The 23,578-nt window shown below is 39.0% G+C and overlaps 1 protein-coding gene across 3 annotated transcripts in view; it reads right to left on the reverse strand.

Moving 5' to 3' along the window:
- Positions 1–7,777: 7,777 nt before the first annotated feature.
- Positions 7,778–23,578, reverse strand: part of KCNK2 (potassium two pore domain channel subfamily K member 2) — a 105,531-nt gene continuing 89,730 nt past the window's right edge. For 2 of the 3 annotated variants that reach the window (XM_066178274.1, XM_066178275.1), the window contains exon 7: positions 7,778–10,155. In XM_066178274.1, the coding sequence (XP_066034371.1) occupies positions 9,838–10,155 (318 nt within the window). In that variant the 3' untranslated portion in view covers positions 7,778–9,837. The remainder of the gene's footprint in view (positions 10,156–23,578) is intronic. The other variant, XR_010719945.1, reaches the window with a different exon arrangement.

Here is a 23,578-nt window from a genome sequence, read left to right on the forward strand (position 1 = left end):
ACATTTTAACAACACATTTCATCCAAATTTTAGAACCCTGGAGAGCCAAACAGCATTGAAATTCTCTCCACAAACATTGTGTTCCTATTTTTTTGCCCAATCCTTCAGTTCCTTTGGGTAGGAACTACCCTGTTTTACCCTATTCCAGGAGACTGGAGGCAGGACTAGTCAAAGAGGTATAGAGATGAGACAGGAGCCTCAGATTCTGCCCAGATGGAAAGACATCCATTTAAATAACTGCTTCCTGTGAGAAGGCTCTCATGTTGCCTTTACTGACAGCTTATTTGACATGAAAAACAGGACTCTGCCTCCTGGGCTTTTGATTCTTGGAGGCAACACTCAAAGCAAGACTCTCCTTTTATATTTTCTCTTGTATATTTTTTTTTATTTCATGTACCTGCCAATGGACTTGGATTTTTCACCCCTGAAGCACTCTACCAATCTGGCTGCCCCAAGTATCAAAGAAGATTCATGTCCAGCATTTTACTGAAATTTGGCAGCATAGCTTTTAGTAAATTAATAATTGCTGTCATCTCCCATGAAAGGGAATATGGAGGTAAGCATTGCTCCAGCCTAAAGCATGGATCCACAGTCTATTCCCCTTCATGCTCTTTCCAGGAGTCTGTACTCAAAGGGTTGCCTATTCTGAAGAAAAATTAGGATATTTAATGAGTGCTAGTTTCCAGCCTAACACTAGGAATTTGCAGTGAACCAGCAGTTCTGCTTAGGGGAGAAGTCCAAACCCCAAGTGCTGCTTTTAATTTTACATGCCTGTCATTGTGATGACTTGACAGATGTTTAGAATGCTCTCAAATAAACCTTACAAACAAAATTTACATACTTATCTGTGGTTCCCATACTTCTCACTACTATTTATTTATTATATCAACACAAATCATTCCCAGTAAACTGCATTAGTTAAGAATTATAGCATCGTCCTAATTTCATGAACACACAGCAATGTTCTTTTAACATCCTCATTGAAAAATATTTCTTCCATAAGCAGCAATTTCCCTTTTTTCAGAGTCACCCTGCACTTCACTAGATGTCCAAGGTAATAAACAAACCAAGGAATCAAGGGAATGTGAAAAGTTCCTGGCAGTCAACAGGGTGGGGGGATTCAAGATGACTCATTTGTCTTGCCACAAGAGAGAAATGAGACATTTTGGTAGCTAAGTCAGTGAAAAGATAAAACTGCATGGTCACATCACAAATCTGCATTTCTAGAGTATGAACCAGCCATGAACAAAGAACCTCTTTGGGCAGGGCAGAGAGTAGAGCAAAGAGGTGACCCTTGACTCCAAATCCCAGGACAAGAAAAGGAGACAGAGAGATTTAGAATATCTTGGCAAAACAGAAACAAAACAAAACGAGTGACCACAACAAATTTGCTCTGGGCATGCCAGCAGCCATAAAGGACTCTGTCTTTTTACCACTGTAAAAGGGATTTTTTAGAGACTGAAGAAAAGGGGATAAAATACTTGTAGAGAGTTTCTCTCAAGCACAAAGAGAAGAATGTGCTGGAACTCAGACCCTGAGATCAGCTCAGTTGGTTAAACCATGGAGTTAGTAACACACAGAGTTGTGGGCTCAATCCCCAGATGGAACACCGTTTAAGAGATGGCCTTGATAATCCTTGTGGGCCCCTTCCAACTCAGAATATTCTGTCATTCTATAATCTGCAACAATAAAAAGAAAACAAAAAAGCAGATCCAAAATGCTTTCCATGTTATGTTTTTTGTTTGGTTGGTTGATTTTGGTTTTATTTTTTTAAAAAGACATCTGAATGCAATTGTTACCTATGCTAAAGAAATTAATCTTGCTGCTCCCTGAGAAAGCTCCAAACTGGAACAGAGTACACAAACCTAACTCTCAAAATCCTCTCTGACTGCTTGACAACGCAGAACATGTAAAATAAATTGGGAAAAAGGAAAAGATGGAAAAAGTCACATTATAGTGGGGGGATATTACTGAGGAAAAAATGAATTTGCCAAATGGTTGGACTGTTTTGGTTTTGGGTTTTGTTGTTCGAGGATTCTTCTAATAAATTTTCAGGCTAGTGATTTTCAGTTCTGGTTTTTATCATTGTCTGTAAGACATCAAAGGAATACAAAGTCAGGTGTAAACAACCTAACTTTAGAGTACCCTGATTTTTCATGCCAATTTGTAAATAATCCCTTACATCAGGTATAACTCAAATACAGACTGACCATCAAAAGCCCCTAAGAAAATAATTGTCTCCAAAAAATTGCTATTACTTCTTTGAAATCATTTTTAGTTTCTTTATTTCTGAATTATTGGAGGCTTACAGACAGTTTCGAACCCAAGCTGTATATCTGCAGAGATGAGACAGAACTTCAATTGTCAAGGTATGCCTCTCACACAGCTCCCAAACAGCACAGGTGGAGAAAAGGACACTTGGGAACTTGATATAATAACCACAGCTTTCCCCATTGTTCAGGTTAGTATCCCCTGTCTTCCTCTTCTTCCAACTGGCTTCAAAAAAGGGTTTTTTTTTCGCTACTAAATTACAAAACTGAGAGGCAGACATGCTGGAGGAGGTAGGAAAGCAGCTTTATGCTTCTTGCATGCAATTCCAACAAGCTCTCTTAGGCACTGCAAGACATGGCAACCCCACGCTGACCTGCACATGGTCATGCCCTCTTCAAGCACCATGTCACGCCATGGTCTCCACAGCAACATTCCTTTTTTTTTTTCAAAATTTCTGGCATATTAACTGGGAAAACACTAGTCAGATGCTTATTTCTTCTTAACTATTTCTCACATATGTTTTTCACAAATAGCCCTTTTTCACCTACACTGCAGAATGTTTTTTAACTTCTAATATGGCCAAAATGTGCAAACCAGAGGCAAAGAGCACATAAATTTCCTTCGATGAGTTACATTTATTATGCAAGATGCCACATTAAAATGCATGAAGTGTTTTAACTCTAGCCCACAGACATAAACAGAAACAACAACAAAAAAAACCAAAAGGAAAATATCTAGACTTATCTTTGTAGCTAGTGGTGCATTTCTGCACTCTGATTTTTCTGTACAGGAAACTGTCTTTGGATTTGTAATAAAAAGGAAGAAAGATTTATGGTGTGGTCTGGAGTTTAGGGCTTTCCATGTTCTCCACTGTAATCCTTTATTCTGGGAGAGGCAGCTCTGTTAAAGGACAGTATGTATGGAGTAATGTGCAAACGCATCCCTTCTATACTGACAATAAAAGTTTCCTTTCTAAACCTGATTCCATGATCACCAACCAGCAGCTTGAATTTGGAGGAACATTTTCATTTCTAATTCTCGAGGAACTGTTTTCTTGTGTTTTCTGCCTACACAAGCAGAAACCACTTCCAGTGCTAATTCTGTGCTAGTCTTGCTCATTTAGAGACAAGGCAAGCTCAAAAGCAGCATGCAGCTGCAGTGATAAAACAAAACTGCAGCCTCTGCTCTGATCTTGGTAGAGCAAATATGAATCCATTTTTTCCAAAAACATTTCTCTACATAAAACAGTGTTAAGCCAAAGGGAAATTAGTCCAGCATTCAGGCGTGTCCTGCATCTTTCCAATGGACTGCAAGTTGTTCCTACAACAGCCAAACCTATCTCTTCTCATTCCACCTGTGCTATATGAGCAAGAGAAAGTGAACCCCTGTCAAGCCACCCCAGCAGTGCCAGCCAAGTGGCACTCAGAAAGGGACAGTACCTCTACAGCTGGGGCACCTTTAGAGCTTGCAAAAGAGCAAGAGCACAGTGATTTAATGCAGGCTACACTCTGACTCTCTCCTGACAGTCCCTGGGGACACTGAGAAATGAAAAGGTCTTTGTGTCTGTACCACCTCCACTTTACAAAGTACAATAGTACATGACACGTTACTCCCACTTTCATTTCTCACAGCAGAGCCTAATTTTTTATGCTTCTTTTTGCTACAATCCACTGTGGTATTCTCTTTTCAAAAAGCATTCAGACTTGGTGACTTATCAGTCTTCAGTTCAGAAGAGGCCAGCCTGCAGCTCTTGGGCTATGATTCTGTCCAAATGTGCAATATGATGCTTTCAAATCTGTAAATCCCTTCTCTTCTGCTACAGAACAAGCAAAGTGACAAGTGGTTCTGAATGCCAATACATTACAGAGCAGGTTGTGCTAACTACAACTGGGACAGTTAAAACAGAACCTCTATCACATTTCCTACCAGATCTAGTGGGCTTCACCTGCTTGGGTGCATGAATACTGAATACTATAATTTTGCAGAAAAAGCAAAATCCACACAAAACAGAAGCAGACCTGCCGCTGGTATAAAAGTCAGAATCAACAGTACAGTAATGTATTCTCTCATGTTCCCACAAGAAAGTTTTCAACATATCTGTTCACTTTTCTAGTCACTCAGGAAAGTTCGTCTCAGTATCCCCTGACCCAAATAAGACTAAAGCACATGTTTCACAGCAAGTGTATTGCTACAGCAAAAGTTCTCAGAACACCCTGTTTAATTTGAAGGATCAAATTAATAGTGAAAGAATAAGAAATGGAGCTAACACTAAACTGCAGTTTAAGGAGTCATTTCAAGCTGTAGATTATCTTCTGAAGAATATTGTTATTTATTACTAATGACAAATAGTACATTCCCCACCAGGATCTCTATTATACATGTGTAATATGCCTTTCTCTGGAGGATGAAGATCTGGCTGCATATAATTGGTCTTGAGAATTAGCTATTATTAACAATTGAATTAACACAGTCAATCCTTCTAAAGGAGTTTCTCACTAAGTACATTTGTTTGCCAAAGTCAAACTAGAGAGATCTATATATACACTCTTGTGACATTCCCAGAAAAGTCAGTGCACCCAGAGAATTTTTACTGAATCTGCTACTAGCAATTAGTAACAGTGCAGGCAGAACATAATACCTCATTTTTAACCACTGAGAGTTCTAATACTAGCAGCCCAGTCATAGTGCATTGATCACAAACCACGGAGATGAGTTGCTTTCTTCATAATTATGTCTCTAGCAACTAGGGTAGGAAAACAGCTAATATTCAGAAAGAACTAAACCAGGCAATCAATAAGATATTATTTATTACATCACCAGTGCTACTAGACTGTTATAGTTCATAAAAAGTTGTGAAGTTTATTGATTTTCTAAGATACTGACTTAAAATTGAGCTATATTTTCAAATCACTGAGTTTACATGAAACTATAGTCATTATACCAAAGTGGGTTTTTTTAGACAATTTAAGAAGATGCAACAATATCAATACATATTGAAGGCACAAATATATCTGGGTCCAAAACATAAAGCTGCATATGCTACTATATCAGTTGTTATGCATGAAGGGGACTTCTTGTTCTACAATAAGAAATGTACTTTTTTACAAACCTATGCAATATATTCCTCTGAAAGTTCCTAAAAGCATGGTAAGCAATGGCCTGAAATTGAAATACTCAAGTTTTCCAAGTGCAATAAAACTATACCTATCACTTCTCACAAAGGCTCTTTACAATTGTAACAATAATTTGGCAAAGCAGAGAATGCTTGCTCAAATGAAAAAGTTGGCATTTTTCATCTCTATGTAGCTCAACAGCTTATTATTTCCAATAACAGTAAATCAGCATCTTGTCTACTTTTTCCAAAAGGAACACTTTATTCACTATAAGGTTACATTGTTCATTTTAATCTGCAGGGCAAGAGAAAGAAAACAAAAAAAAAAAGAAAACAAAACAAAAACAAAAAAAAAAAAAAAAGAAAGAAAAGAAAATAAAATTTAAATGAGAAATAACTAACTCTGGATGTCATGCAAAATGTGTTTTTCTCCATATATGAAAAATCCTTTCAAACAGTACTGCAGAGTAAGAAAAAAAAAAGTTAATGATCACATAACTGTATGACAGGAATTTATTAGAAGCATTGCTGCTGAATTTCAACACTGTAGCTAGTTTCCCTGACAGGAAGATCTCCTTCCCAGGAATTAGTTATAAAAGTATATCCACTTTTGATGTGCATGGAGATTTGACCAAGTAGATCAGCCTCCTTTCTTCTTCTGCAGGGTGTGTTGTGTTCCTCTTTAGAGGTCATTGGTGTAGGAAAAATGCTGAAGGAGCAAGAACTCCTAACAAATGTACAGAGCTCCTATCTGCTATTCTGGTCTCGCAGTGTGGCCTAAGGAAGGTCCATTTCAGGTCAAGGGTGGAAATTTTAGAGCTTTTCTGTGGGTTTCTGTTACCCTTGAGCTTTCCTCCTATGGAATCAGGAAGAAGTGGAGAGAGATAAACACGGTTGGGATGCTCATGAGATTCAGCAAGCTTCTGGGTTTGATCCTTCCATGCTTTTCCCTGCTCTGACAGTAGTACCTCAAGGCTCCCAAAATATTAGAGAAAGGGGGAGAGGCAGCTTGGAGCTACAAAGGACATGGAGGGGATGCTAAAGGAAGTTCTTGGCCTCGTACTCAAGCAAGAATGGGGCATGGTACAAATTCTCTGCAACTCAATCTTCCTGGCTCTCATGCAGGGCTACCCAAAAATTGATGGTTTCACCAGCACAGACACTTATCAGGTACAGAACACCAAAGAATACAAAGAAAAAGGAGAAAAACACCACCCAAGGTCATCACAGACAACAGTAAACAATACAGATCACCTCTAGCTACCCCTTCAAGAGATTTCAAATTGGTTTTATTAATGAAGTCTTTACTGTAATGCTGAGAAATAAATTGTTCTGTTAGATGGCACATGTCTCTATAGATTCTTATGTGGCACAATTTGTCTCTCATCCAGAGCATTTTCCCAGTGCCTTTATTTTTTTTTCAGTATAAAAGAAAACAGCCCCTTACCATTTCCACAAGCTTTCTTAAGTACCAAGCATATTAGCAGTCTGAAATGTTTCCATGTATGGGTGACAGAAAAGAAGGTACAAATCGACCCTAATTCATGCTTGGGTAGTCCATATTTGGAAGGGAAAATGAGCTATGCTAAATTTCCAGAGGGAAGAAAGACAGGTTTTTTAATGCAAAAAATCTACTCTTATGGGAATAAAGAGAAAAACCTTTGAGTTCATCAAGTATTATAAATAAACTGAACCATCCTCAGTCTTTGTGATCTATCACTGTGTGTGGAAAAGGAGAAAAAGATTTTCCAATAACTTTAATGACATGTTGGATCATGATAACTACCTATACCATCTGGACTGTAGCATCTTTTCTCCTTCAGTTATTAAACTTCTGAATAAAGGACTGCTCTTTTCAGAAGGTCCTGAGAGCCCTTAAAATGGAAGAAACCACAAAGCCAAGCACTTCTGTAGGTTGGTAACTGGAAACAAGCTCATTAGAGGGATGCAAGGCTTTAACCTAAGCTGTCTCAGGGAATCGAGGACAATAAACTTTGAACATTACCTGTCCCTTTGTGAAAAATCAGTTACAAAAGGCACTAAAACACAACCCACACAAATCAGATTGAAACAATATAAAAACCCCAGTCTTCCTCACTTACCACCAGGTTGGTGTGGGCTCTTATTCCTTTGGCCAAGACCTAATCAAAGAGGCCCCGTAAAATATTCACCATAGAAAAACTTGCTGCTGTCCTTAGAGCTGCTTACTCACACACTCTGCAGAAAGGAACCAGCAACCACAGGAGCACCAGCAGCACAGAGGGGCAGAGCCCCCTGCACCTCCCCCAGGGCAAGGATGGATGGAGCAATTGCCAGAAGCTCTGTAGAATTTGATGGAAGAAATGGAACCTTGATGAGTTTTTGAAACAAAATAGCAAGAAACACAACTTAAGGTATGGCAACCAAAGAGCATAGTTTTTAATATCAAGGAAAAAAATAGTAGTTTCTGTGCTGGGCAAGTCAAGCCTTTATTGCTAAACCAGCTTAAATTAAAGCAGGTGGCAAACTGCTATACTGTGTAACGAATGAAAGCATAAAAATCTGTTTCACAAATTATTCCTTAGCATTCCAGTTGTAGCAAGCAGGAGATTCAGGAAATGTTATTTTAATTAAAAACTTTATTTTTCATTACAATTCACAGTTTATACATGGCAAGAAGAACCCTTGCCATATGGACATTCAGAACACTGTGCTGGGGAGACAAGGGTCTTTGTTATAAGAGCATTGCTCGGTGCTGTGTCATGGAACTTTCTTAGTTTTAAAAGCGTACTCTCTGTAAATGTTATTTGACTGATATTTACACTGAATTTACATATTAACTTATATTTATTAGAAAACAAGCTAAGCATCCAAAAAACATGAACATTCATATCTTGCATGTTATCTAATGGTCAGAGATGCTGTAAGATTTGCCACTTGAATCATGCCCAATCAGCAAAGTCCCATTCTTTTTTAATTTACAGAGCCTAAATTTTTCTTTAAGGCCTGTTCTATTCATTTTATGTACAGCCAGGTTGCAATAGACTAACATAAGGGAAAAAATGCAAAATTATCCATTCCATCCTGCATTTCTTCTGAATCTCATGTACACCTATAAACAAAACAGAAGGTACAAAATTAATGTGTTTTCTTAAAACCAATAAAGAAAACCCACAATCTGGTTTAGATCTGCTTCTTGTCAGCCTATCCTGTCTAAACAATCATCGGTATTCAGATTGTGCTATTTATCAGCTCTTCTTCATGCCTGCCTAGATATTCAGAGCCATCTCTATTTGAAATGTAGAAAGTCACAGTGATACCAGTTTCAATTGTATTCCCACATTAGCCACAGCTCTGGCACAGGCAACCCACGTGACATTCAGGAAAGCACTCCACCAGGATTCCCGGGTAAAATATCATGTAGCCTCTGGGGTGACTTGGCTTAAAAAGGAAATTAAGAATCCTTTTCATACCAAATATCTGGCAGAAGGTTTATGCTCATTAAAAATAGCTGTATTCTTCTGCATTGTTTTTTTGGATGTGATTATTAGAACACAGAAATTTAAAGCCTCCCCCTGCCTCTCATCAAAACAGTAATTTTTATTTGCTCTTGTCATCTACCAAATAATTTAGTGATAGATAAGCTGCAGATTTTTTTTGGTACATCTGATGCAGAGAAAAACAACTGCTGAACACTGCTTGGAAAATGAAGACCTGAAAAGGCTCTGCAAATCCTACAAGTCAGCGTGAGCAAGTATCAGCTAGACCTGAGTAAAACAAAATGCTTTTGGGGGATAGGTTTGCAACTTTTGAAACTGCAGTGCCTTTAAATTTGGAGCTAAGAACATCAATTGACGATTGTTGAGTTTTGGCATTCGTTCATGCTGGTTGGTATCTTCACAACAGACACCTTTGAAACACCACCATTTCAAGAAGAACGAAAGGCTTAAATGAAATACACTTCTCATGCAAAAAACCCAAACAAACAAAAGTTGTACAGGAACTGTAGAGGTTCTGGTTCTTCAAAAGATAAGGCACTGACCAAAATTTCTTAGGTAAAAGGCTGCATAAGAATTTCTTGCCATTTACAAATGTGTTGTAGTCCAGAAATGGTCCATTCCTAGGCTCAGTAAGGTAGACCCTGAAATTTTAAGGACTGATCCCTCAAAGCTACATTGTTACCATAAACAAGTGAGATTCATTCGTGAGGCCATATGGCACATTAGAAGTGAAAAACAGTCTGGGCAGATAAAGGCAGAAAACATTGCTTGTTCCAGCATCTTTCGGAAACAGCAGTGCCATTCTTCTTTGTGTCTCTGAAGAGATGCGATGGTAACTCAGGACTGTAGTTTTTCTGTGGAATTCATGCACACATATAAAATGCTGCTAGCACTGGTCATCGACAGGGTGAAAAAAAACGGTGTATGGCTAGTCTAAGCCAAGAGCTTCCCAAGGGCTGGGATCCAAAGTCACGGCTACTTAATATTCTCAATCACGGCTATCTCTTCAGCTGCACAGTGCGGCGTCAAACCATTCATGTAAATGCTGTCCGTCTTTGTCAGAGCTGGCAAGAGGTCCTTCTCACTGGTCAGGTGGTTCACTGACAGTGTTCTCTTGCAGGGGGTCAGGTCTTGGTTGTGGTTGACAGCAAGTTCTGCAGAGAGCTTCCTTTTGATGGAGGTGGCCCGCTGGAACTTGTCGTAGATCTCCACGCTCAGGCGCCTTCGTGTCTCCTTGAACTCGGCGGTGACATTGGCTGTCCACTCCGCAGCGTGGGCTCTGAACTCCCCAACCTGCAGCAAAAATCAGGAATAGAAAGGAAGCATTATGGCACCAGGGACTTCAGACACTGTCCGTCTTCAGGAGCCTGGTGAGAATGCAGGGCTTCCAAAGAGCTGCCGCTGCCATTGGCACAAATTTCTCATGCCAAAGACTCACTCTTTTATTGGAAGCAACTAAAGAAGAAATGTTGCACTAGTAAGAGTTAACAACAATTCCAAAAACACAAATAAAAATCTTTTCTGATGACTTTTTTTTTTTTAATTGTAATCATAGGCAGTCAGCAATACAGAGGAGCTGCAGAGGCTTGACAGCTGCACAATACCCAGCTGGCCAGGGGATGCTGAAATCCCAGCAATCCAGGCTGTGTTATGCATTGTTACTAGGGTGAGGGGTTATTTATGAGCACTTTCACCATCTCTGGAAAGATCCTTAGGAGACTTGGTGAAGAATTTTCTAAATTTAGACAGAAAAGCTTTTTTAAAGGAAACCATCAGCTGTTTGCATCCTCTTTTCTGTGCTTGCTCAAACATAGCACCAACACAGCAACAGTTAAAAGTCACCTCAGCGGCATGTCTGCTTCTCACCCTGAATCCCAAATCATCCTTTTTTTTCCTCAAATATGGCATAAGGTAGAGTGAGCAGATCTAGTCTGAGGTAAAATATGGCCTGAAATTTATTTACTATTTATATTTTTGCACTTGTATTTCAGTCAAACCACTGTAACATAAAATAAGTTATGTATCTAGCTAAAGGAGGTGCCTTTTGATTATATTCTCTCATTATAACTCCAAAGGAAATAGATTATTTCTCTTTAAATCTCTTCTCCCTGGACAGCTTAATACTGGGAAGGGACAGCACAGGGAATATAGACTGTGCTATACTCATAAATATAACTCCAAAGTAAAGCATTTCAGGAGAATTTAACCCACATAAATTAGTCTAATTGGTACTGTTCAGTCCAGAATTTCAATTGCCGGCAAGCAAACTCTGACTTGGTAAGTACAGAAATTTACACAGAGAAATATAAGGGGCAAACCATCAGAGAAAAAGCCACAAGCTTATTCATGCTTTGCAGTGCAGTGGAAAACAGGAATATAATGAAGGTAAAAATTGTCACTCCTGGATGAGCTGATTAGAATTTCAGGAAAACTTTCCCCCTTCCAGAACCAAAACAAGAAGATCTCTTTACCCGAGGGTCATTTTATTACATTCGTCTCCACTTCAGTGAATTACACAGATGACAAATGTGGACAAATATATATTTTCTAAAACAAGGGTAATTATCTGCAATACACAGAGGACTCACCTAGCTGAATTATTATTAGTATTTAATTTGTGCAGCTAGGATCAGACACACTGCACTTCAGATCTGAAAATAATGAAATCTGCAATGCTGAAACATCTCAGCTGCTCCAATATTTTTACTTGTAGTAAACAAGCAATAAAAATATGATAAATAGTATCAGTGCACACCCTGAGGCAGTTTTCTCCTTTTCCTAAGCCTTACTAAAGGCAGGCTGACCAGGTCCCGGAGAATGGCTCTGTCTAGGGCAGCAAAGAGCCAGTACACAGGTTTCTATATTACTGTATATATATGTAGCCCTCACCACTTGTGCAAGCATTTAACAGACCAGGTATTTTGCTCAGGCACACATCTCTGGCATGGCATGTGGTCACATTCAAGAGATGCTATCAGGATTTAAAATTGTGCCTCAGCAACTTATTGGAAGATACAACCACCTTGAACTCTCTCCCCATAAACTTTCAAAAATTTGTATTTATTTATTTATTTGTTTGTTTGTTTGTTTATTTTAGTTCCCATGTGAGTTCACATTTGGCCAGGAGAGAAAATCAAATGGCTTTGCTTTTGAAGAAAGCAAGTTTATGTGACCTCTAGGATAGGCTCAGAATGTTCCTGGTGATGCACCTGTGTTGCACAGGGCAAGCTGCTCTACAGCATTCAAGTAACTCAAGAAAATCCTAAAATTGTAGTTGTTGGGATATCTGATGTCTGAATTCTAGTGAGATTTCTTTCTTTGGGGAAGCAAGTTTATGCAGCCAGCTGAAAAGCATCAATAAATGTGCCTTTGGAGATAGGCTCATTCCAACTAAGGTGGTACGGAACTCTAACATGGTGGACACAATTCCACCTGCCCATCCACCAAAGTTGTGATGTTGGTTTATATTAAAATCACAGGAGAAAAATACAAATTGAAACATACTGTTATTAATGCTATTGCTAAGTAGAATCAAGATGCAGTAGTAGTAAAACAGAGGGAATTGGAGCTCATTAAGGACCAGGACTTCAGTGCTGTTTGAACTATGCATGCCCCAAATCACTGCTTTTGGCCCCTACTTTTCACATGAACTGAAATGCATTCAAAAATGTTACCTCTTTAAAACAAAACTCTTAATTCCATAGCACTTACAGACTCCAGCAGGGTTGTAAGAAAAAGGTTATAAGACAAGAAATGTGCTGCTTAAACTACCAGTATACATTAGTAACTTGCTTATATAATTTGATCCATAGCAACATATCTGTAATATGTTCAGGTTCTTTCTGTCCTCAGGTTACGACATTTTAACACACTGCATTACAGCTCCTCTTCGTCTGGGCTCTGACAACCAAAACGTCTCATGCAGAGCCACTGAAATGCCAGTTGCCTGTGCTGCTCAAAAACATTAAATTCTTGGCATACCTACCACTGTAAAGACAATTTACTTTTCTCCAGATCTCTTGCCTCATTACAGCACAGCTCTGTAGACTCTACAACTGTCATAGTTGAGGGCAGTGTGACATGACGACAAAGTCTCTTAGTCACAGAAATTATTGACAGCTCCGTACTTAACATAAGGCTGAATGTCACAGAATATTTCAGAAGCAATAGGAAAAACATGTCACAGTGATAGCACCTGACTCAACCATAGAAGAAGCAGCACTAATCTGGTGATGCTCCTCACTTTAACCTTCAGGGAAGAGAAATGCAACTACTAATGGGGACATGGCCCCTATCCCAACACCTGAATTGGCTTCCTCCACATCAAAATCCAAATTAGACTGCAAGGTGTTAGACATATTTTGCAAGGAGTATCAACCTAGCTACACTGAATATCAACAGCAAGTAACTTCATTATGTATTTAAGAAACAGGAAGCAGCACCCTACTGCCTTATGATTTCAGGGAAGACAAGTCTCAATAACAAGTTCTCGAGAATTATGGTATATAGTAACACAACTAAGTATTCCACACAGCACACTTCACCACAAAAACAAACAAACAAACAAACAAACAAGACCACAAAACCCCAAAACAACTCCCAGAAAACAACACCCACAACTTTTCCAACAAATTAACAGCACTGACCCAATTCCTTGCCCAGACCAGGTTGCCTCGCCTCCAGCTACCACTGCCAGGGCATTCCATATGACCTGCACCATATCCAACAACCCTCTGAGGATGTCTCAAGTACCACAGGCCATCTCCAGTAACACCTCCAAATGTCTGTGTCAATTTATGTGTCTACCTGTGGTGGAGATGTCACATTTACTTTTCTAAGATATAATGAGAAACTGCCTCTGAACCCTTTGTGGAGAGTGTTCTACTCATTCTTGTTAAAGTCACTATTGGCCTTTTTTTTGGTAGTGGGGGGCTGGTTGTAGTGAAAAAAATACATCAATAAAGTACTGCATGAACTTCCTTAATGACCAAAGAGTTCCCAGCCTGCACACATACACGATCACCAATATAACTTCAGTACAGATATACCGAATTTGACAGAACTAGAAAAAAAAAAATGGATGTTAAGCCACCATTCCTTCACCTACGCCTGCCAAAATCCATCTAAATGAATAATGTCCTAGAACTGGCCCTCAGTCAATATCTCTAGTACAATCTAAAGTTCCTATTCAGTTTCATTGCTACTGTGTTTTAGCTTTCTTTCCAGCTGAGCTTCACACTTGGGTAAAGGCCAACAGCATTAGCCAGAATGTAAGAATGTCCAAGGGGATGCCATTGTTGAAACTCAAAAACCATTTGAATATACTGAAGCACCTGATTCATCCTTCAGCACATTTGCTCTTAATTCCTTATACTTGTCAAGAGTTTGAGAATCTTTCTGGATACTCACAAAATTATGCAAATACTAATGCATGCTAAACTTCCCACCATTCAGGAAGACCACTCATTCTATTAAGCAGAAGCCATGTGGCCATATACAGCAATCTGTATTTTGAATTAAGCCACATCTGTGCTCTAGCTGAAAAACAAACAAATAAAAGCATAATTAAGGGCATCCTTAAATAGACAAAGACAAATGCACTTGCCTAGCTTAACTTTGCCTTAGTTTTGCTTCTCCATCTCAGCGATATTCTTGAAAAACCCCTACCTCACAGTATAATCTGTTAATCTACCTCTGCTTACAGAGGAGGAAGAAATACATCTTGTTTGGGTAGAGCTCGGATATATGACATGAAAGCTATGATATACTCAGGAGGAGGTAAACCACTGAGTAGCAAATAAGAAAAAAAATAGCGTTATATACATGTCATGCAAGAAAATGAAAACATATATTTCAAAGTAATGTGTGCAGGTTTTTTTTCTGTCATAGCTAAGCATTATGTTGTTTCCCTTTGGCATGCAGGGCTCATACATCTTCTAATGAGCATGTTAGTGCAAGCCAAAAAACTGAATTTGAAAAGCAAGTAGATGAGCTGGAGGTATCCATTTGACTACATTTCAGGGTGAAAAAAAGTGCCCTTCCTTACAGATATTCTTAACGGTTTAGATGTTCCTCAGTATATAATTTCTTGCATTTATCCCTAATGCATTCTCCGAATTTTCATAGCTTCATTTTTCCTCTCCAGTGTACTTTATCCTGCTACTTAAAAATAACACATCCAATTAACCTCTCTATGATATGCTACTCCGACAAAACTAGAAAGTGCATTACATGTCAAATTATGCAGGCAGCAGAGTACAGAGCATAACATTTTGTCTTAGCTCTCAGGAAATTCAGGCAGTGTTTACAGAAATTGTTCACAAAGTTCCTTTAAAAAAATGCAGGTACAGAGATGGGTGATGGGTTTAACAACTCAGCTGCTGGGTGGGTTTATCCCTGAGTGCATCAGAAGGGTTTCCTACCCGCCATCTCACTTTCCTGCAGTTTAGGGCAAGCATATACCACCTTTTTCCACCCAAGTTGCTTCTGAACACAAATTTCTATACACCACCTCAGTTTCTATAGGTTAGAGAAGACCAGAGTGCAGAAGAGAAGCTTCATTTTTTTTTTTTTTTTTGGTGAAACCTGTGCATTTGCTGCACTTTAAGGGAATCTCATTTATAGTCCACCTAAAATTCCCAACCCAGTGATCTGACTTTCAGTATTTCTGCTATTATAGTGTTAGTACGTACCAAAATTACCTGTGGAGAAGTGTTTAGAGAAGAGTGTCTACCTTTGTCTTTAAAGGTAGACAGCCACAAAATGCAAGAAATACCACAGGCATTAATGAGATACCCATGCTGAACTTTCCCAGGTCCACCATCTTCTATGCCTTCATCCTGTCAAGACCTCAATTCTGTAGCTGGGAGCTCTTCTTCACCAGCTCTTTAAGGTACCAGACTTTGATTTCAGGGTGAATGGCATACAGTAAGTGATGCCTTTTTTGATTCCACTCACTGGTATACACATCCCTCTGTTTTTCAGACAAATATCAGGGGGGAAAAGACTCTCTTTTGTGAAATTGTTGTCTTCTGGGGTAAGGCTTCAATTACATAGATGATTGTATTTTTGTAGCCATGGTGGTCAGAAATGTTTTGGGAACAATACTCTCCTGACAGAAAGTGGATTGTTCAGTCCTGTAATAAGCAGTGCTTGTGAGTTCATTCTGGTGAGCAATGATTGTTTGGTTTCACCCACATAACTTCCATGAACACATCTGATGCCTTGGATGGAATAAACCACATTCTCCAATGGGAATGCAGAGAGGCCACAAATTTTAATTATTTTATTTATGGAGGAACATCTATGGTGGCAGCTGTGGGAATATGTTTTGTGGAGATGTAACAGATGGCAGATGCAAGAAATGGCCTTTTCCTCTATCATTGTTTGATTCAACAAAATCAAAACAGTCTAAAAAATCATGCCTACAAAACATAACCAGATATACTAAGAGTTAACACGGTTATTTTGTTTTACCTTTTGTTCTTCCATAAATATGAAGACTGCTATGCTAAGTATTTCCACAGAACTGTTATTGAATATTGCCCATCACATACCTCTTTGCATAGATCTGTCTGTGTGTAATCTCAGTAGTGCAGACAAGTTATGGGCCTGATTATCTCACTCCCTATTGTTCTGCTTTAGTATTAACTTCCAAAGACAAGGATTAAAAAAAGAAGAAAGATCTTGAAATTTTCCTTTAAAAATCAGTTCTATTTAGTGTTTTCAACTGCCTCAGAGAGCCATCCAACCCCTCTTTCAACCTGGTGAGAGTGATTGACATGCACCTGTATTAGCCACAAGAAACTACTTAGGTTTGCATAAAGCTCTACCAGAAGAACCTAAGGTGATTCAGGGGAACAGTGTGTATCCTCTGCCTGTGCTGTACAGCCAGTGACTTGGCTGCAGCCAGGAATAGCAAACATTTTAAGAACTATACTAGAAGCATAATGAAACCCAAGCCACAAGCAGTTGAAAGACTGCCTCAACTTTCTCCCAGAGGAAAGAAACAACTGTTCAAAAACTCACTGGACTTTTTTTTAGCTTATGAAGATATGCCAAAAAAGAAAAAAAAAAAACCCCCCACACACACAAAAAACCCATAAAAAGGGCTTCTAATTTTTCCTTGGTAGTAAGGAATGTTTATAGTAACTACTTGGTGAAGTCCCAGGAAGAACTGTTAATTTCTTAACTTTCTAGTGTCAATAGCTGGAGTGATATTTGTGTGAAATATTAAAGCTCCACTTCGGCTGTTCAACACTAGTATTTCAACTGCACCTATCCCTTGTGAAAGGCACTATTCCATAGCTTCTTTGGTTCATTTTATCTGCAATTGCAAAGGATTTTCCTCAACATCAAAACACTTGCAAGGGCATTCTGCTGAACATGCTTTGTCTGGGAACTCATCCTCAAGACAGCTACAGATTCATACACTCAGCATTAGGAACATGTTCTGGAGTTTTTTCTTAACAATATCCAAGCACTGAGATTATCCTAAAAAAAAAAAAAAGTTTTCAGGAACGTTAATCATGAAGGTGTCAGTGATATTTAACCTGGAATATTTTCAGCCCACAATAAAGTAAACTACAGATATATTTCTTGTTGTAACAAAGGATCAATTACATCTTATCTCCAAAAAAAAAAAAAAAATGATTTCTCAATGTAGACCATCATAACATACATTCTGGGAATCTTCATGGGTAATTAACTCCAAGAAATGCCATTGCTGTAACTCTTCAATCAATTTTTTTTTAATCTCTAATCTCTCTTTAATCAATTTCTCTTATTATGAAGTATAAGTCTCTGGCTCTAGTTTTATTTTTGCAAATTCAATAGCTCTAGCCTTCACTCCCTTGCTGCCTGCAGCATTCACTGGGATAATTTTCTTTTTCCCCGAACACTGTGGGAGAGCAGGGCCAGGCACGGGGACTGGCATGAGAGACACTGACACTGTCCCCATGCCCTGGCCATGCTGTTCCTCATGGAAATCTACTTGGCAGCACATCTCTTGTAATCAGCACCCCACCAGGACCTGCTACTCAATATGCAATAACAGAACAGCAGTCTCTAAATGCCTGGTATGCCCAGCTAAGAGGCATGATACAAATATAAATATAACCACAGCAAAACCGTGGAGATGTTCTCTCTGTGTGTGCTGAATCTGAAGTGAAGCAAGCATCACATGTCCAAAGTACACAAAACTACAAGGAAAGATCTCAAAAAAAGTGTCAAAAGCCATCAGCTGTTTAGTTTTCTTGGAATTCTCAGAACATGATGTTCTTTCCTATTCATTATTGCACATATTACCACAGCAGACTTTTTTTAAAAGACTGATCAATATAGAAACTCAGTATTACAGACTGTTGCTAGGGCAGATTCAGGAACATCACCAGGATAACTTAAACTCATAGAAAAGAAGAGATCAAATTGCATTCAGAACCAGGACAGTCGTTTTCATTACCTCCTTACACCGATACCACTCTTTATACATCCCTGAGACTCTGGGATGCTATAGAGAGACTTTACTCCCACCTTTTATCTTGGGTTTGTTTTGGTTGGGTTTTTTGTCCTGTTGCTAGTCAAATTTGACTGGAGACATGCAGTTGTTTTGACTGTGAAAAGTTTTTATATTTCTCCCTGTCTCATAGAAATTATGAAAAACCACCACCTTTTTGAACACGGCTGTTCCTTCTCAAATAGACTTTTCTGCACATCTCGGAGGTACTGGCAAAAAAAAACCCTCTTAATGCAAGACATATTTGTCTACAGATGCTTCCCTTGCCATTTTTGTAGCTCTCTGCATTCTTCCTGAAGTTTAGACCACGAATCTAGGGGCTATTTTCCATTAATATACCTTTTAACAACATCTGTAGCAGTAGCACCACTTTCCTACAGAAATTCAATGATTCCGTGCTTGCACATCTTACAGTTGTTACCCTTATTAATCACTGCCTTGCAAAATTAGTTTGCACGCCATGGCTTTCACACTAAATTTGTCTCCCACAAATATTTCCATTTCAGTGCTTTCTAGGAACAGACTTCCATCACATCAGCCTGACCAATTCAGTGAACTTGTGGGTATAAAATTTGTAAAGCTGCTGCAGTTTGGTTTGGTTTTTTTTGGTTAGGGTTTTGGGTATTTGTTTTGTTGGGATTTGTTTGGGGTTTTTTTTGGTTTTTACCTGTTTTTCTTTTATGTTTTGGATGGTTTATCAGTTTTCTTTTGCCAGTAGGTGGGAAAGTTGGTTGTTTGGGGGGAGTGGATATAAGAAAAGTCCAAACAGTTGTTTTTTCCAACAGAAGCTGACACATCTCACAGGAAACAATGCAAAATGGACAAGCAAGTGACTCTGATCACCAGGCTGAAGAGTTATTCTCTACCATCTTCATTTCTAAGTGAAGAGATTTTGTTTCTTGAAACTGGGAAAGCCAGATTAAGAGTTCATTGAACAACTGAACAACTTCTTCCTTCTCTTTGGTCATGCACCCTCACTACACAGCCTCTGAGGATAATCTGTTTGCTTTGAGGGTGAAAACCCTCCAAATCTGTTTCTCACTTGAGTCCACTAGATTTTTTCATCTTCTCATGCATACAGCCTACATCTAGGGTCCCTCTTCTGGGGATAAGAGAAATAGGCTCAAGTTCTCTTTACGCTGGGTCCCGTATGCTGGGTGGGCACCTTCAGCCTGAAGCTAATAAAAAGACAACAAATAATATAAGGAGTGCAATAATCTCCATGGCATCATCATGACAAGTCTAATTCTGTTTTGACAGACTTGAGTGACAGCTCTGTCACTGGTGCCAAGAAGATTAAACTGAATGATGATTCAGATGAGTCAAATTTGTTGAATTTGTTTATAAATATCAAGTATAGCAACTGCCTCTTGAATTTCCACAAGAAGAAAATGTGCTATGTCTCATGAAATTATGGCTTGGTCTTTAAAGCTGGGTGCATGTTGTTCAATTCAAAAGACAGGCAGGCAGCATGAAAAAATCACTTGTCCAAACTGAGCTGATATCTCATGTGTCTGTCACCTGGACTCCTGATACACAGTGAAGAGGTCAGGCGTCTCCAGGATCTATTGCCCAAACACCTAAGATTGTTGGCTGGATGGGCATTTTTGCTGAAAATGCTGGAATTCAGAAGCTGCTGCATACAGAAGTAAAAGGAAAAACATGACAAGGAAAAAAATCCTGCTGAAAATTTACCTTTCAAAAAGACTAAAATCAGAAGATTTTAGAAGTGCTCTGAGTAATCAGAGTGTAGGGAATAATGAAGAGGAGTGAGTTTAAGGCAAGCTACTATAGCTGAGGCTGAACTTCAGAGACAGATCGCCTACTTAAGATTACAGCACACAGCATGTTCCAGTGACTTTCTGACATTTCATCTATCTTACTGTATGAGCTGCTTCCAGATCAATCCTTCTAAAACTCCCACTTCTGTCTCTACTTGTCTCTCACTTCCCTCCCCATTTGATGCATTCAAAATTCTCCAGAGTGTTTCAGGAGACAAAAGCCACCTGAGCAACTGACTGACATACTGGTTATCTGGATTTTAATATCAAAATACAAAAATTCTGTGCATTAGTGCATTTCTGATCAGATTTTTTTTTGGTCTCAGATCCACTTGCATGTGGCAAACTTTCCTGGTAGTACACTGAAAAAAGATAGCTGTTTTATTTTGTTGAAACAGTGAAATGCATTATTACCTCAAAGTCTTATGTAAACTGCTTCTATAAGAACAACACAACTACATTAAAATATATTAATAGAACTATGGATTTTAGCTGATATTCATTAACAGCAAGCTTCCTCCCTGGAATAAGAAGGACTTCCCTTCATGCCCTAAATATGTTGCTATTTATTGATACTTTTAATCTTAGACTACATGAAAAAGCGAAAAAGAGATTATGGCTGCCTATCAAAAGAGATATACCTCTGATGATTTATAGTTTTGGTTGTTGGGGGAAAGTAGAGAACAACACTTGCAACCTCTCTGTCTCATTCTGGACTCGGGCAACATTCCCTAAATTTTGCTGCTGGGTCTTGGACTGCTGAAACCAGCACAACTGATCACAACTGAATGATCTGCTTCTTTCTGTGTCTAAAACATGTTAGACTACTCTGCTCTTCATGGAAAGTAAGATACAAGTCCTACACAAAACCTTGTTTATTTGTTGATACCCATAACAATCCCCATAATTTCCAGGAAGATTTTCAGCATCCTATTTCCTAGGAAATATATTAAACTGTTTCAGTTTTCAGAGTGTGTTGATCTTAGTGCTGTAGATTTTTTTATGGGCTGTGTATCTCAGTTGGTTTTAATATATAACATTGTTTCCCACTTCAAAGGCTACTTTTAGGTATAAGGGGCTATTACCCCCAGGACTGACAATGTTTCCCCAAGACAATTAAGAAAATACAGCCCATACTTTGAACTAGGGTTTTTCATTGCACTCATGGCCATTGGACTCCAGAGAGGTTCCTCTGCTATAATCTGCATCCATAGAAGCTGGAACAGTCAACTGTAAATTTAGGTTTAGCTGGGAAAAAAAGACAAGAAATTCAGTCTCATCTGGCTTCTGCTGGCACAGAAGAGACTTGATAACTACATTTCCACTGAACTCCTTCAGCATTTTCACTCAGATTTTCCCAGGCCAATAGCAAAAATGGGCTAAGAGCAGCAGTTTTAATCATAAAATGAAACCTGCAAAAAGTTAATATTTTTAAAATGTTTATAGCAAATCTTATAAAAAATGCAATATATTTATATTACTTTTTCCTACAAAGTTTCTTTAGTATAGAAGATGGAGGTGGTTTTTTTGTATTTTCTATCACACATCTGAAGGCATATCATAATTCAATTCTCAAACTGGTCTCTCTCATTGTTAAAACTACAGAATTTCAAACTGCTAAAGCATTTTATTCCTGCGATGAATTCTTGCACATGCCTGAGCCACGGGTTAAGGAGTAGGGAGGGAGATTTCTGACCATCAGAGATATGATTAATTGAACAAATGGCACCAATTATGTTATGTCTGTCTTTAATCTAACCTAAGACACATGAGATTTGTATACAGCAGAATTCCCAATACCTGCTTCAGCCAAGAGAATTCTGGTATATCTGAAGGATGAGGTTTTCCTTGCTGTAGACAAAATGAATATGCTTGTTTAGGCTATAAAGATGAGAAAGAATGAAAAGATGGACTAGGTTACACATTCCCAGTGCCTGAGAAAAGAAAGCACTGCACTGCATAACCTGGCAAACAGTTTTCCCTGATAAAAATAGGAATGCTTTTGATGTGTTAGAGGTATTCTTGGATTTTTCAATTCATGTGCCTTTAAATCCTTCTCAGAGTTAGTCGATATTGAAATAGTTTCACAAAGAGGTACAAATTTCAGACATTCTTACTATATTATCATCATTATAAGATTAAAACCTCAGTGTGTTATATAGTCAATTTTATAGTCAAGATACTAAGATCTGTGGATAAGATGCTTTCTGTATAACAGAAAAGAATAGGAGAAAACTGAGGTTAAAGATCAGATTAATTCTAGGAAATAGTGTGAAGAACTAAAATGTGTCAACATTTTCTGAGAAAACACAGCAAAAACAAGCCTGGAGAATATTTTTGCATTGTCTGAAGTCATAATGCCTCCGTCACATCATATTTTTTCCAAAACATCCAAACACAAGTAACCCAGGGAAACTAAAGACAATTTAGGAAATGCCCCAAGTTGAGAACAGTTAGACACCAAGAGACTGCCCAGAGGAAACACCACTCTTAGAATAATAGAATATCCTGAGTTGGCAGGGACCCACAAGGATCATTGAAATGAATGGTCCAACTCTTGGTTCTGCACAAAAATTCCAGTGTGTGCCTGAGAGCCCAAATGCTTTGTGAACTCTGGCAGACTTGGTGCTGTGACCACTTCCCTGGAGAGTTCCAGTGTTCTCCTACTTCTTCCTATTTTCAGAGGGGGAAATGGGCAAGACCAACCTAATTCTGAAGTTCAAAATAATCAAATACAACCACGGAGGTTACTGGCATTTGAAGTGATGCACTGGTTTCCCTGCAGCCAGTGTAAGCCATGTAAGGCTGCCTGCTAAAGGTGCCCTCAGTGCTTTTCTAGAAAACAGAACTGTGATCCTGCCAGCTGTTGAACCTACAAATGGGAACACTCAGGTGATACCTGCTGCTCCCTATCTGTGGAGGGCACTAGTAAAGCCCATTGTGGAAGGGAAGTCATAAACACCCTTTCAAATTTACAGCATGTGGCAAAAAAAGATGACACTCTTGAACTGAGACTGTTCAAATAAATATTGTCCTCTGCTTCAGGGCTAAGTGGCTGTGAATTGCCTGCTAAAAGTGTACTTACAGCAGACCTGCCACGGTGCTGTGTCTACCACAGAGCCACGAGCACAGCCAGGGCAACGGAAAAGGGCTTCCCACCTCACATTCCTTACAAAGCGGGTTTAATCTTGCCCAAGATCCCACCCTCCTGCCTGCTGCCAGCAGTGCCCCTGCTCCTGCTTAGAAGGTGGCAGGCACCCGCAGGGGCTGCAGTCAGTGAAAGCACACAGGGGTAAGCTACCCTGCAGAGCAAAGGTTTTGGGAACTCAAGGATTGCCAGGAATACATCTAGGCATTGATGCCATGCCCTACAGCTAGGAAAACTATTGAAAACAACGTAAGGAGCAGGCCACTGCACAGT

This window comes from Chamaea fasciata, unplaced genomic scaffold (assembly GCF_029207755.1).
Source record: "Chamaea fasciata isolate MVZ Bird 193981 ecotype frontalis unplaced genomic scaffold, bChaFas1.0.hap1 SCAF_3, whole genome shotgun sequence".
Lineage (NCBI taxonomy): Eukaryota > Metazoa > Chordata > Aves > Passeriformes > Sylviidae > Chamaea > Chamaea fasciata.